The sequence below is a fragment of the Sesamum indicum genome, linkage group LG3 (assembly GCF_026168435.1).
Source record: "Sesamum indicum cultivar Baizhima isolate 11 linkage group LG3, ASM2616843v1, whole genome shotgun sequence".
In the NCBI taxonomy this organism is placed as follows: domain Eukaryota; kingdom Viridiplantae; phylum Streptophyta; class Magnoliopsida; order Lamiales; family Pedaliaceae; genus Sesamum; species Sesamum indicum.
Window position 1 is genome coordinate 15,640,025 of NC_142659.1, and position 13,898 is coordinate 15,653,922.

At 39.3% G+C, this 13,898-nt stretch overlaps 3 protein-coding genes across 3 annotated transcripts; 2 read left to right on the forward strand and 1 right to left on the reverse strand.

Moving 5' to 3' along the window:
• The first annotated feature begins 1,568 nt into the window (after positions 1-1,568).
• LOC105157657 (auxin-responsive protein IAA27) lies at positions 1,569-4,236 on the forward strand. Its single transcript, XM_011074088.3, has 5 exons — positions 1,569-2,301; positions 2,874-3,100; positions 3,266-3,404; positions 3,703-3,764; positions 3,939-4,236. Exons 1-5 carry the CDS (start codon positions 1,784-1,786, stop codon positions 3,974-3,976), a joined length of 984 nt encoding a protein of 327 aa, XP_011072390.1. The 5' UTR covers positions 1,569-1,783; the 3' UTR covers positions 3,977-4,236.
• Positions 4,237-4,456: 220 nt separating this feature from the next.
• Positions 4,457-8,443, reverse strand: LOC105157658 (uncharacterized). Its single transcript, XM_011074089.3, has 4 exons — positions 7,991-8,443; positions 6,773-7,217; positions 6,493-6,608; positions 4,457-5,060 (listed from the first exon to the last, which is right to left on the reverse strand). The coding sequence occupies exons 1-4, from the start codon at positions 8,340-8,342 to the stop codon at positions 4,639-4,641; spliced, it is 1,335 nt and encodes a 444-aa protein (XP_011072391.1). The 5' UTR covers positions 8,343-8,443; the 3' UTR covers positions 4,457-4,638.
• A 4,653-nt stretch (positions 8,444-13,096) lies between these two features.
• On the forward strand, positions 13,097-13,840 carry LOC148788722 (uncharacterized). The gene is made up of 3 exons (XM_088878107.1): positions 13,097-13,184; positions 13,285-13,477; positions 13,564-13,840. The coding sequence occupies exons 1-3, from the start codon at positions 13,097-13,099 to the stop codon at positions 13,838-13,840; spliced, it is 558 nt and encodes a 185-aa protein (XP_088734233.1).
• The last annotated feature ends 58 nt before the right edge of the window (positions 13,841-13,898 follow it).

Genomic DNA, 13,898 nt, shown 5'->3' on the forward strand with positions numbered 1-13,898 from the left:
AATATATAGCTAGTCCCAAAAAAAACATATAAAGATTTAAATAATAATTAAGAACATAACAATTTATTTATTGAAATTATATATAAATTATACAAAAAGTAAAGATAGGCGGTGAGAATGTTTGTCTTTGCCTGCTCCAATATGATCAAATCTTCCAACACCAAATATTGCCTGATCCCACACACACCCAATAATTTCTCCTCTTTTACTTTTTAAAAATAAAATAAAAAAAGAAACAGAAAAAGAAAAAACTGTTTGCGTGGTGTATTGGGGCCGGCCGATTGATCGCTGTCTCTCAGCGGTTGATCCTTCCCCGCTGCTTTTTCCCTCTGCTTTCTCCATCGCTGATGCCGTGCGGTTTGGCGTTTTTTGACTATCGCTAATCTGCGCCTGCACTGTCCCCGCGCAACTTAGATCCACCCGCTTTTAATTATAACATATATGTTAATAATTATAATAGTAATAGGAAGTAATGATGAAGAGGGTGGGGTAGGGTGGGGTGGGGTTGTCGGGTGAGTTTAGTATTTTTGTGGGATTGGAGAAGGTGGGAAGAAGACACTTATCATGTCTCATTGCTGGGCTCCACCTTCTACTGCACAAATATACACCACACTCCAGCTAAAGCTTCCATTTTCCTTTTTTTTTTTCTTTTATTACACGTATACATTCAAAATTCGAAGTAAAAATCTCTAATAAAGAATTTCTACACAAATCGTTAAGTTGTTCTTTCAGGGAACTTGGTTATTGTTTTTTCTGGAACGGGTTAAACTAAAATTTATGTTTTTTTTTTTCTGAAAGTGATATTATTAAGTTTTCAGTATCTATAGATATTATAGTTGTGTAGATATTACAGTCAAAATTCTTACATTTTCCTTAATTTTTTGTTTGAATTACTATATTTATTGAATTATGTTTCTTTTTAGTGGGGGCAAACATGAACGAGTCGAGGTTAAAATAAATAATAATAATTATCATACTTTGATTTGAAATGAAATTTAGAACAATGTAATTATCAATACGGTAAGAATTGACCCAAGAAATAATAATTTAGTTCGACTTGTCTGATAAAGTTTATTTAAATTTGACCAAAGACATAAGAATTTATTACATTACAGGACAGTATTTCCTGTTGCTGCATCCTAATCCTAATCCTAGTCCTAATAAATTATTGTATGGAGCAAAAGCCATTCTGGTCGTATATTTGACTCTTTTGAGGAACAAACAATTGTACTACTGTCCAACTGCAGTTAATTTTTGTTCCCCAAAAATTGTATTGCCTTTATGCAATAATGATATTTGCTATTAAAGACAGGTAGGAAAGTTCTTGCGCTAATTTAGTTTCATTCAATCGAATTAATTATGTATAAGTTGGTATATTTGATATATGATTATTTATTATTATTAAATTATGTTATTAATATACAAAAGATATTTTATATTTATTATATAATCAATTTAGACTTCATCAAATTATATTGGGATTAGAATTTATGATGATGATGATTAATTTTGTGCAGTAAAAACAGAGGAAAAGAAGGGAGAGCTACAGAAAGGCCAAAGAAACTTCTTTTCTGCATCAACATAAACCAGCTCTTTTGAGGTACACCCAACCCACCAAGAACCACAACAAATCCTCTCTCTCTCTCTCTCTCTCTCTCTCTCACTCACTGTTTTCAAGGGCTAATCTGCATTCTTGTTCTTGTTCATTCTCAAGTTTGGTCAGATACTCTCTTCAAAGTTGTTTTCTTTCTCAGATTGTGGTTTTAGGCTGAGGATTTTTTGGATGTCTATACCTCAAGAACATGATTACATAGGCTTATCAGAGCCTCTGCCTGTGGAGAAAAGCTCTGATAAGATTTTACCCTCTTCGTCTGCTTCTGGGATTGAGAAAAACAGTGTCTTGAATCTCAGGGAGACTGAGCTGAGGCTTGGGTTGCCAGGGTCAGAATCCCTGGAGAGAAAGGCTGGAAATTGGGTTTCTCTCTTTGGGAAGGATTTGAAGGATGAGAGTGGTAATGGGCTTTGTCAGGGAAGTTTGAAGAGCTTTGTTTCAGGTGCAAAGAGAGGTTTTTCTGATGCCATCAATGGTTCTGGCAAGTGGGGTTTGTCCATCAGTGGTGGATCTGAGGTTGATTTAGGGAAAAATGATGTCTTGTTTTCTCCTAGAGGAGTTTGCAAAGGTAATAACACCATGCAATCTTGTCTGCCTGGGACTTCTGTGAAGGAGATTTCCAGTGTGAAGGCTGTGGAGGAGGAGGAGGAGAAGAAGAACGAAAGTGGAAACACTGCCCCTGCTTCAAAGTGAGTTTGTTTTTCTTTTTCTTACACTGATGTAATCAATTATCTTGAGCTCTTTTTATGCTTAATTCTGAGCAGAGGGTATCACTACTTTTGTCTTGTGAATGACAAGTTAGGACATATAAGTTGATGTTATGATGTTTTAGTTACAATAATCATGTTTGGTTCTTTGTTTCACTGGTGATGTAATCTTGTGAAAATTGTGTGGATGAGTTTCTACCTTTATTTTGGACATAATAAAGTTATATTTATTGCTGTGAATTATTAAGATTTCATGTGGAAAGAAATCATTGAGGAAAGTCTTCTTTGTGTATTAGCTCTTGAGAGTCATTCCAGTGTTTCTTACAAAGTTTGTTGCGTTTTCGTTTGTCCACTCAGGTGCCCTTTAGTTAAGAAGTGTTGTTCTAATCGATCAGGGGTTCGTTCACCATTTGATTGATTCAGACATATTTCACAGATTAAACATAAGAAACTCTAACCACTGTATCTAATTTAACCTTTGTTGTGGATGAAGTTCATGTTTCGAAGACTGTTGTTTTGCCTGTTAATACCAATAGCGCTGTTTTCTGTAACAGGGCACAGGTAGTTGGATGGCCACCAATTCGATCCTTCCGAAAGAATACCCTTGCCACCAATTCACCTAAAAATAGTGAGGTTGCTGGAAAATCAGGATCGGGTTGCCTCTACGTTAAGGTCAGCATGGAGGGTGCTCCATACTTGAGGAAGATTGATCTCAAAACTTACCGCTGCTATGCCGAACTTTCATCAGCTCTTGAGAAGATGTTTAGCTGTTTTACAATAGGTACTCCCAAACCTACCCACACACACTAATGGAGGTGTATTTTGAGATTTTTCAATGAGTGCGACAACTTTTCCATATCTAGGACATGATAGTTCAGGTTATGGTTTCTAGGAATTTAGTATCTCCTTGAAGATTTAGTTCTAACTCTTGCATGGATGTAAACAGGGCAATATGGTCAGGGACTTGCAGGACAAGAACGTCTAAGCGAGAGTCACTTAATGGATCTACTCCATGGGTCTGAATATGTACTCACTTATGAAGATAAGGATGGTGATTGGATGCTCGTTGGGGATGTTCCATGGGAGTATGTTCTCGTCCCAAGTTGCCTGCTCTACATTCTCCCCCTTGACATTTGAAGAAAACCTTTACTTGGATATGTTGCTAAAATCAGGCAGAATGAATTAACCGGATCCTCTAGTGTGTTTGCTTTCATTATTTTACAAGAACCTTAAAATGGGACTGCAATGGAGTTTTCGTTTTGATTTCATCGTAGTAGTACACTAGCAAACCGTGCATCTGATTCTCAACATACATATGCTTATCGTATTATAAATATTGTTGTAAGCTTTAAGTATTCACTAGTATTCTTTGTTTGATTTCAGGATGTTCACGGATTCATGCAAGAGACTGAGGATCATGAAGGGCTCCGACGCAATTGGGCTAGGTATGGCCAACAACTTTCTTAAACGTATTCTTGGTTTCTGCTATGAGCAGTTGTCGTTTACTAATTAAGGTGAACTTTGGAATTCAAGAACCAAAACAGAAGACGGGGAAAATAGTAGCATAATCTGTTTATATTACTAACTCGAAATGTATATATTGATTCTCCTGCTTGCAGCTCCAAGGACCATGCAGAAGTGCAAGAGCCAAAACTAGGAGTGTGACCGGCAGACGGGATTTCCCCCAAAATCCACAAGGGTTTTATCTTAATTTTTGGTTTAAGTTCAGTAGACCTGTAGCATACCCCCTGGATGAAGTGCTTTGCTTTCAAGGCATCAGACAACATAAAATGGAGACATCCCAATGTTTTGCCAGTCATGTATTCCAAATATGTACCGTCACAAACTCACATATGTATGTGAACGAAATCCTGGTAGTATGCAATTGTGCGATCCATCACCATTCAATATTTATCATGCCTGCCGCTTGTAATGTGGTTGTGATCAGTGCAGAAAGGGGATTAGGACCTAGCTCTTAGTTTGCTGCGGTCTTATCTTTGCATCATCCATAAAAGCGCTACTACTGCTATGCCACTCCACATCTCTTAGACACACTTCACACAGCCCTAAAACCAATAAGACGCCAAGTTTTCATGGCAATAATGTTAAAATTTGATGAATAATGAAGACTGGTAACTTGAGTTGAAGCAGCTGAACGGTGCATTGGAGTAAAAATAAACGAACATCTGACCGTAATGATTTTGGAAGTACTAATGAGCTGAAGCATCTAACGAACCAAAGATAAACAGCTAGGAGAATAGTACCAGATATTAACAAGTTCAAGTTACAAGCACTAGAAGCCAACCATATTCAAGAGGACTATGTTTCAGGTCTAGATACCTGAAGATATACCATTTGTGTGTATCCATTAAATACAGAAGTATCGAATCTTGATAAGCCAAGCCTCTGAAATAGACGATATCTACCATCTTCTACTATAGGAGCGGATGTACGTGCAGGATCATATCTTGTTTGGTGAGTAAGTGAAGGGCCAGCTACTGGAGGTAGTTCCCAGTAAACATCCAGAACTGACTCCAGAAATCTGCTGTTTGTAAAATGTTCAGCATAGGAAATTGCCTTGTTACTGTGGTTAAAATCATCACGCATCTGCCCTCTTACGCCCCACCATGCTTCTCCAGGTCCACATAGCTCTTCCACATCGACTGCTTTCTCCCAGAATTTCCTCCTCCTATATCTTATCCTAGCTTCATCACTATCTTTGAAGCAGCTATGTCCGCCACCTAGATAAAATATGTATCATTTAAAATTGTCGAAAAGCACGTGAAGATAATCTAACTGATCACAAAAATGGGCAATGCATAAAAAGTCACTTTTTACACGTGCTAGATTGCTGATTTTATTTTCCTTTGCCAATCATGCAATACTGATTAATTTATGGATTTGCAGCACAGGAGCACATTTTCATCACATAGAAAGACGTGGAAGGATGAAGTCAAAGACATATTTTAACACAATTTAAAAGCAGAAAACATAAAATATAGATTGATAAGACTTATCTTTTTTAATATCACAACCTTTGGCAGAAGGAAGAAAATCTCCTTGTGCCAAGGGATCATAAACAATACAAAGCAATAAGATTGCCGAGCCTGTCATATATGCTACTTGTCATTTTCTCTGATGGATTTATTAAAACCAGAACCTTTCTACAAGATTCTTCAACCATAAATACCATTTTCCAGTAATTAAATGCTTTGGGACTCTCAAGACAACTAATCTAAACTTCCTTACTCTCTTGCACTTCATGGCCCATGGGCCTCTAGTTAGATAACTGATATTTGAATATTTCCCAGCACCATACGAAAATTTTCATTTTGCATGCCTAGGTTATTCACCTCATAATTTTAAGTCTAAATTTCCTCGTAAGATGTCCCAAAACTAAATTGAACCAGTTCCTTCACTAATTTTCTCCATCTCAACTAAAAGGACAAGAACAAGATACAAAATCAAGCAAAATTAGTTAGAAGGGAGTAGATTGTACAGGCAGAAAACAATTTGGAATAACTCCCATTGTTGACCTCCCAGGAAGAAAGTCCAAGTTTAGACTGGACAACTGAGGATGACCTAACAATACTTCATCAGTATATAAACTTATGATTTTGTCCAAGCATATACGTCTCACATAAAATGTAAACGTTGACAACATGACCATGTTTCTGCTACTAACTCTGCTACTAGCAGTACTGAAGAAGGGAAAGAATTCCACCATCCAGCCACTCCTCAATTCACTCAGGTGCTTAACACTTTGGGAGAAATGGTTTAAATAAAATTTGTAAACTGTACATGAGACATCAATGTGGAAGACCAACCTTCATCCTAAAACCTATAGAATAAGCCACATTCAGGACTAGACTACCCAATTCACCAACATCATGCCTTTACCCAGAGAGAAACCAATTACATACCGAATAAACTTGATGAAATCAAGAACATCTCATTTAGAAGAGATAAAAGCAAAACAAAAGAACTTGGCACGTCAGAGAAGGATCGTAGTTTTGGGGAGTCTAGTGCTGGTAATGAGTCATTGATGCCATGTTCCTTCTTGATGCAAAAACAACTCCCAAGCTCAAAATCCACTAAGCAGTCTTTAATTTGTAATCCAATGGTTTAGAAAAAGCTAGTGACTAGACATATTTGTAATAAGAGAGAACGCACCTCTTATATAAAATTGATCACATATTTGTCTGAGTGAATAATGGTCCCCAGTTCCAGTATCATAGTTGTCCTCAAAAACTAGATGCTTGAAACCAGCTTTCAGTGCTTGCTTTAATCTAAGCACCAGAACGTCAAATCCAAAACAGAAAAGAATTATTAGAACTTTATGTAGACAGAGAAGATGTAAGATTCATGGACTAATTTTTATGATTATTGCTAACATACTCTAAACAGGCAGATTGAACTAAACAGCAATTAGCATCCAAGAAACCATGTGTACCTCTTCAGTTCATTTTGGTGATCATCAAAGAAGACAAGAACATGGCTGCGATCTGTGATGCCATGTTTCCTCAACACTTTTCCCCAATCCATGCTTCCAAAATCCACAAAATCCTTTCCAGTAAAGTACGTGCAATTTTCATCAACATAAGCAGGCCCCTTCTTGAGGTACTTCTCAGGATGACGAGGTGAAAGTGACACAATAGGTGTATCTGGCATTGCTTGCCTCAAAACCCACGTAGAATGCCCTTTAAAAGCGCCACTCTCAATCATCAATTCTGGCTTCAACCATTGTGTAATAAACCAAAGTCCAAAACTGTGGTCGAAACCCATCCCATGCATGTTGTTTTTAATGGGTCGCATCTCATATATTGGCACAAACTCCTCAAGACCTTTGAGCAAATCCTTGTATGTCCATTCTACAGTTTTTCCATGTTTCGATCTGCCTTTTGACAAGGATAACTATTATATGAGCATAAATATTCAGGGAACTTCTTCCTTCAACCAGATCACAAGATCAGATATCAAATGCCAAAAGTGCACTGAGTGGTGAAAATTAAAAGTATTGAACAATTTTATTGGGGACTGGAAGTCACACCTTATTCTTGAGTGAACAAAATTCATAAAGCAATTCCGCAAGCAATCTCTCATACTGCTTACTTACTAATTGCTAAAACATAACACCAGAACAAGTCTCCACACGAACAAAACATATTCAAGTAACATTTAAAATGCAAGGCGGCAGCACTACGATTTCTCAGAATTCCAAATTCATATATAGATAACAAAATAGAGAAATATTGTAGTACTTGTAGCTAAATTTAAGGTTACTTTGACAACCGAGCACGTCATGCTACCATTTTCCTATAATCGAATTTTTCAAACCGCAAGTAAACAAAAAGCGCAAAAAGCCCTAGGTACGCTGTCAGAATCAGAATGATATAGGTAAGCCACAGATCTCAGTCATCAAATCAATATGATATATATACACACACACACGTATATGTATATATATATCACTAAAAGTAACGACCGGAATTTACTCATATCACCACTAAGTACTACAAACAAAAATTGCAAACACGGATCATTTACTTGAAAAATCGTAACTAGCATTCGGAAATGGGTAATAGTAAACATTCTGTTCCTAAACTCGAATAAACTGAAAAACGGCAAATAAAAGCCAAAAAGTGAAGAAAAATAGATAAAGAAAACTTACACCAGGGAACACCAAGGGATCCGAAATCCGACTCCAGCGCATCAAACCCGAAGAACCTTAACCGTGAGATGTGATCGGAGGAGGAAGCCGAGATGCAGACCAAATCTCGGGAGTGAATAATTACAGACGAGACAATCACGATAACTAGCCCAATAACAATAATAGGCCAAAAGTAGCCGGTTCGGGTCAAGTAATTGGTGACCCGCACAGCGATGGACATGTGCTTACGAGTCTTGGACACGTCGCCTGTTTCGTCACCTCCGTCGTCTTCGGCGGCTCCGACACTCTCGACGGCGTGAGGCGGCCGCCGGATAGAGAGAGCTCTTTCGAGCATTTTGTTCACTTTAGTCATTTCACGCTCACTGTGTGTTAGCAGAGAGTGTGCGTGTGTGTGTGAGAGAGAGAGAGATGCCGCTTGAGCTCGGAGTGCACGCACCCCTGGGCTGCACTGGATTTTAACAATGGTGATTAATTTATGGTTAAATCTCAATTTAACCCCTTAACTAGGGTTATTTTCCGATCCAGCGCTCTTCAATTTTAGGGTTATTTTAGTTATTTTAACTGATTTAATTTTAATTTCGGAATTTTTGAGAAGGAGTTTGAGTTTGATCGATTGAATTTGAGTTCAAATAGAAGTGCCCAAAAGATTCTGATCGACTCCCCACCTTTTTTTTATTTTACTAATTTATTTATATTATTAATTACAGTACTATTTTATTAAAATTATTTGAGGGGGCATCAAATGGTAATATCCATAATAATATTATTGTTACTCCTCTGAAAAATAAAACACTTTAAGATAATACTCTAATTGTATTTCAATTTAATAAAATCCACCATGTAATTATTATATTATACATTATTTATTGTGATAAATATTATAATAAAAAGATATTAAAATAGTTTGATACATGCAAGAGTCCCACATTAATTGTAAATGAGAGGTTTAAGGGCTTATAAACTTTAAAGCCTTCTCTTCATGGCGAAGAACTTTTTCAGAACAAAATCTTAAAACATATATCCAATCAAAATTGTTAATATCTCATAACATATCATCGATCACATTGCACGACATATGACTTTTAATTGAAATAATACTTTTAACTTGTTTATATCTATTGACTTCAAACTCAAACATTCTCAACCTGGAATGACCTGAGCTCAATATTTAAAATGAGCTTGACTTTGAGCCCAAAATAGATTAAAGGCGCGCATATTAATTGAGTCTCATATCCAAATTAATTTAAAAAGTTGAAAGAGTGACAACGCATTCGAATTTTCTGGATCTTATTTTGAATCCGTCTCATTCCAAAAAAACAAGCAATGGGGCGGGTTGCAATGATAAAACCCACCTGGAGTAGGGGTGGCTCTCAGGTCCACCCCATCCTGCCCGGTAATATTTTATTTATACTTTTTGATTTGGTAACTTTTTAGAGAAATATGGACTCTCATCTCTGTTCTCTTTCACACACTACTACACCTAAAAATACACACACTTCACACGGAATTCACGTTGACGCCGCAACCGACGAGGATGAAGATGATATGGTGGCGGGGATAGATGGCGGTGAGTTGGGGAATATTGTTGATGAACATGGAGGGCAGGCGAACAACGCAACAACGACCCATGACAGTTTGGATGGGAAAGATGCGCCGGCGATTAATCTGTCCCCCATGGAGTTTTAGTTTGCAGATTTTATTGTTTTGGCCAATAGAGTAATTGACAAAGGGGATGACGAATCTATTCGCGCACTGAACGATCTCCACCAGCGTTGGACATCGAAATATGGAGAAGGCGACAAGAATTCGCAGGAGTTGCTGTTTCGCCTTTTGGTACGCTTGACGGCTGAACAGGTGGCGGAGCATCCTCCTTGCTTGGCGCCATCGCTGCAGATCTCTGAAAATAGGGCTGCTGCAGATTTGAATCTTAGGGTTTCTATGGCGCCGCTAGCGGCACGAGATGAAGCTGCCATGGTGTGCCCAGACTCCCACGGCTCTAAATCGTCCATTGATGACAGAAAATCAGCAACCTTCGCTGCAGGTTACATCTGCTTACCCGCCGATGATGCTGCCGGAACTGCCTACTGCAGACGTTGTTTCTGTTGATGTTGTGCCAGTGCACGTGACTGCAGATGCCACATCACAATTACCGACATCTTCGCCCATCGGAATCTTCGTTGGTAATGTGCCACTACAGCCTTGTTCGAACTTCATGAATTATCACGATAAAATTGCCAATATTTTCCATAATTCGTCTCAAAAAATATTGACTTATGTGCCACCTATGATGCAAAATGGTAAAATTATTGTACGACCCACGTTGGATATGGTTCGAGATGGTTCACATCGCTGGAATGCGACAGCAGTGGGTTATTTTTTGGACAAAAGATCGTATTTTAATCACGTAAAGGACTACGTCAAATCTATTTGGCCATTGTTAGCAAAAGTCACGGCCACGACAAATGGATTTTTCTTCTTCCGATTCAAAACTATAGTGGCAATGGAAGAAGTTATAGAGGGCGGACCATGATTATTTCAAGGACAACCAATCGTGTTGCAGAAATGGGAGCTGGGCATGGTCCTACGTAAGCTGAAACATACCCAAGTCCTAGTTTTGGTTAAACTTCGACACTTGCCAGTTGAATTGTGGACTAATGATGGCTTGAGTACGGTGGCAAGTGGCATTGGACGACTTCTTTATTTGGATGCGATCACACGCGCATGCATGAGACTGGATTTCGCTCGTGTATGTATCATGCTTGACATCAATGCCAAACTCCCGAAGCATTTGGTTATTATGTCACCAACAGAGGAAGGTGGAGAAATTGCATGCAAGGTTGACGTAAAATACAAGTGGCTGCCCCCTAAATGCACCACTTGTATGAGCCTCGGACATGCCACGAAGGATTGCCCTTCCATGAAAATACCGAAACCGCCAGACAATGTTTATGTGTAGAAGGCACGAGTGCAGCTGCCCATAGCTGAATTGGATAAGGCTGTGGAGGAAGACAAGAATAAATCATGTGGAGATATTAATCAACAGCCTATCGTATTTGAGACTCCGAGTACCCCTATCGCACAAGGAGTCAACAAAGGAATGTACAATGGTAAGGAGTTAGTCATCTTTAACACTTTTGATGCATTTAACTCCCTTGATGATGCAGATGATACCATTTGGGGTCCTAACATAAGCAGCCCCGCCACGGGTGATCCATGTAAAACGGTGCTGTGTGGAACGTGCGTTGCCTGAACAAAATGGATCATCAACTGGCACTAAAAGACGTAGTAGCTGATTTCAGGTTACAATTTATTGGCCTTCTTGAAACGCGTGTACGAATTACTAATATTGCTCGTATACAATCTTTCTTACTGCCTTAATGGAAGTGGTTTGTTGATCCTCTGTCGGTTGGGAGTCGTATAAGGATTGCATGGGATGACACTATTCTTGATGTTAATGTGATTTAGTTAGGTGATCAATTTGTACACTGTCGTATAACTATTAGAGCACTGCATACGAATGTGATTATTACTGTTGTATATGGTGCCACAGAAATTGCTGAGCGGCGTGAGTTGTGGCGATCACTGGGGTTGCTTGCGGGTCAATGTGTGGATGACCCGTGGATAGTAGGACGAGATTTTAATGCTGTTCGTGATCTCAGTGAGGTGTGTGGTAATTTTGGTGATATCAGATTGGCTATGGATGAATTTAATGCATGCATACAGGATATGGGATTGCTACAAATGCCCATGCAGGGTGAATGGTACACGTGGCATAGCCGAAGTTCGAATTCGCGAAGTTTATGAAGCGTTTGGATCGTATGCTCATAAATGACATATGACTTGAGCGTTTTCCTAACTCATACTATTCAACCCTCACCCCACGCACCTCGGATCATTCACCACTAGTGCTTTGTGGGGATCGGCAACAACAATTGGGAGGTATGTTCAGATTTGATAATTACCTTACTATTTCACCAGATTTTATTCCCAGTGTGCAGAATGTATGAAAACACGACATTCTTGGAGTGCCTATGTACGCGATTACGCGGAAACTAAAAGCTTTAAAGCTAGTATTCCGATAGCAAAGGCGTAATAAAGAAGATCTTTCGGAGAATGTACGACTGGCCAAAGGATTCCTTGAGGAAGCGCAGATCTTGGTTAGCTCGGATATACAAAACAACCTCTTTCTACTCCTGGAACACTGTTGTCGTTTGGTATACGCCAAGGCGGTAAAAATGGAACAAATCATGTTATAGCAGCGAGCAAAGATGCAATGGATGAAGGATGGGGATCAATGCTCACGAGTCTTCTTTTGCAAGATAGCTCAGCGACGTGCCACTCGGAGAATCTTCCAAATAAATGATGAACACGGGACCACCTACTCAGAACCAGGAGCGGTTATTCGTGAGTTTGTTTCCTTCTATCAGGCTCTGTTAGGCGGAGAAAGACAGAGGCAGGTGATAGATATCCGGTATCTGAGGCCATAGGCTAGACATGTCCTCAATGAGGAGGAAGGGCTTCAGCTCCTTACACCCGTCACTGCAGTTGACGTCAAACAGGCAGTGTTTGACATTGCTGAAGATAAAGCACCTGGACCGGATGGGTTCTCATCGGGGTTTTATAAAGCTCCCTGGCCAATCGTGGGTTTGGAGGTTACGAAGGCAATCTTAGAGTTCTTTACCACGGGAAAACTACTGAAGCAAATCAACACCATACTTCTGGCACTTATCCTTTAGGTACATACCCCAATGATGGTCATAGATTTTCGCCCTATTTCGTGTTGTAATATTTTATATAAGATTATTGCCAAACTTATTGTGCAAAAGTTGAGTAGGGTGTTGGATAAGTTGATAAGTCCTTGTTAGGCTGCCTTTATTCCTGGTCGTAGTATTGGAGACAATATACTGTTAGCACAAGAACTATTTACAGGCTACAATCAGGCACGTCTACCTCGTAGATGTGCATTGAAAGTGGATATCCGAAAAGTTTATGACACGGTAGAATGTGATTTTCTACTTGCAGTGTTACACCTGTTTGGATTCCCGACTACGTTCATTAGGTGGATAGAGGAGTGTGTCACGACACCCTCGTTTTCCGACGGGCTGAATGGAAAACCTCATGGTTTCTTTACTGGATCGAGAGGCGTACGGCAGGGGACCCTTTATCGCCATATTTGTTCGTTCTCGTAATGGAGGTTCTGCATTTGATTCTTCTACAGATGATTGATCAGGACATGTGTTTTTCTTTTTATTGGAAATGTGAGCTTTCTCGATTATTTCAACTTGGATTTGCAGATGATCTGTTGCTGTTCTGCAAAGCTGGTATGGACTCTATAGGGGTCTTTAAGCAGGGGTTGGACCTATTCGCCTCCTGGTCAGGTCTCCGGCTTAATGTGCATAAGAGTCATCTTATCATCTCTCGATCTGCACAAGAGATACGGGAGCAGCTGTTAGACATGCTCGGCTTCCAGGAAAGGCATCTTCCAAGGTACTTGGGACTTCCTCTACTTTTCTCTAGATTATCGTTAACAGACTGCCAGCCTTTATTATTGAAAATTGGTCGACGCATTAAAGATTGGAAATGAATGAGATTATCATATGCTGGAGGGTACAGATTATTAAATCTGTCTTTATGGCGTTAAGTATATATTGGGCTTCTACATTCATCCTACCTAAAAGTGTTATAAGGGAGATTGAGAAGCGTCTGAAGGCTTTTCTGTGGAAGAGCACAGGAACCAGTGGATATGCCAAAGTAGTATGGAGGGATGTCTGTAGGCCGACGTCGGATGGAGGTCAGGGCCTACGAGATCGCTACTTTAAACCGTGCCTTGATGAGCAAGAAGCTGTGTGATGTTATTCGATGTGATAGAACATCAATCTAGGTAGAATGGTTATATAACGGGCGGCTA

Excerpts from the sequence above, each read along its gene's own strand:
- LOC105157658 (XM_011074089.3), bottom strand. The coding sequence starts at position 8,342 with ATGACTAAAGTGAACAAAATGCTCGAAAGAGCTCTCTCTATCCGGCGG. Across the intron at positions 7,218-7,990 it reads ATCCCTTGGTGTTCCCTGGT|GCAGATCGAAACATGGAAAA; the intron begins GTAAGTTTTCTT and ends CCTTGTCAAAAG. Across the intron at positions 6,609-6,772 it reads CACCAAAATGAACTGAAGAG|ATTAAAGCAAGCACTGAAAG; the intron begins GTACACATGGTT and ends TCTGGTGCTTAG.
- LOC148788722 (XM_088878107.1), top strand. The coding sequence starts at position 13,097 with ATGGAAAACCTCATGGTTTCTTTACTGGATCGAGAGGCGTACGGCAGG. Across the intron at positions 13,185-13,284 it reads TGTTCGTTCTCGTAATGGAG|ATGATCTGTTGCTGTTCTGC; the intron begins GTTCTGCATTTG and ends TTGGATTTGCAG. Across the intron at positions 13,478-13,563 it reads CAGGAAAGGCATCTTCCAAG|ATTGGAAATGAATGAGATTA; the intron begins GTACTTGGGACT and ends GACGCATTAAAG.
- LOC105157657 (XM_011074088.3), top strand. The coding sequence starts at position 1,784 with ATGTCTATACCTCAAGAACATGATTACATAGGCTTATCAGAGCCTCTG. Across the intron at positions 2,302-2,873 it reads AACACTGCCCCTGCTTCAAA|GGCACAGGTAGTTGGATGGC; the intron begins GTGAGTTTGTTT and ends TTTCTGTAACAG. Across the intron at positions 3,101-3,265 it reads GTTTAGCTGTTTTACAATAG|GGCAATATGGTCAGGGACTT; the intron begins GTACTCCCAAAC and ends GGATGTAAACAG.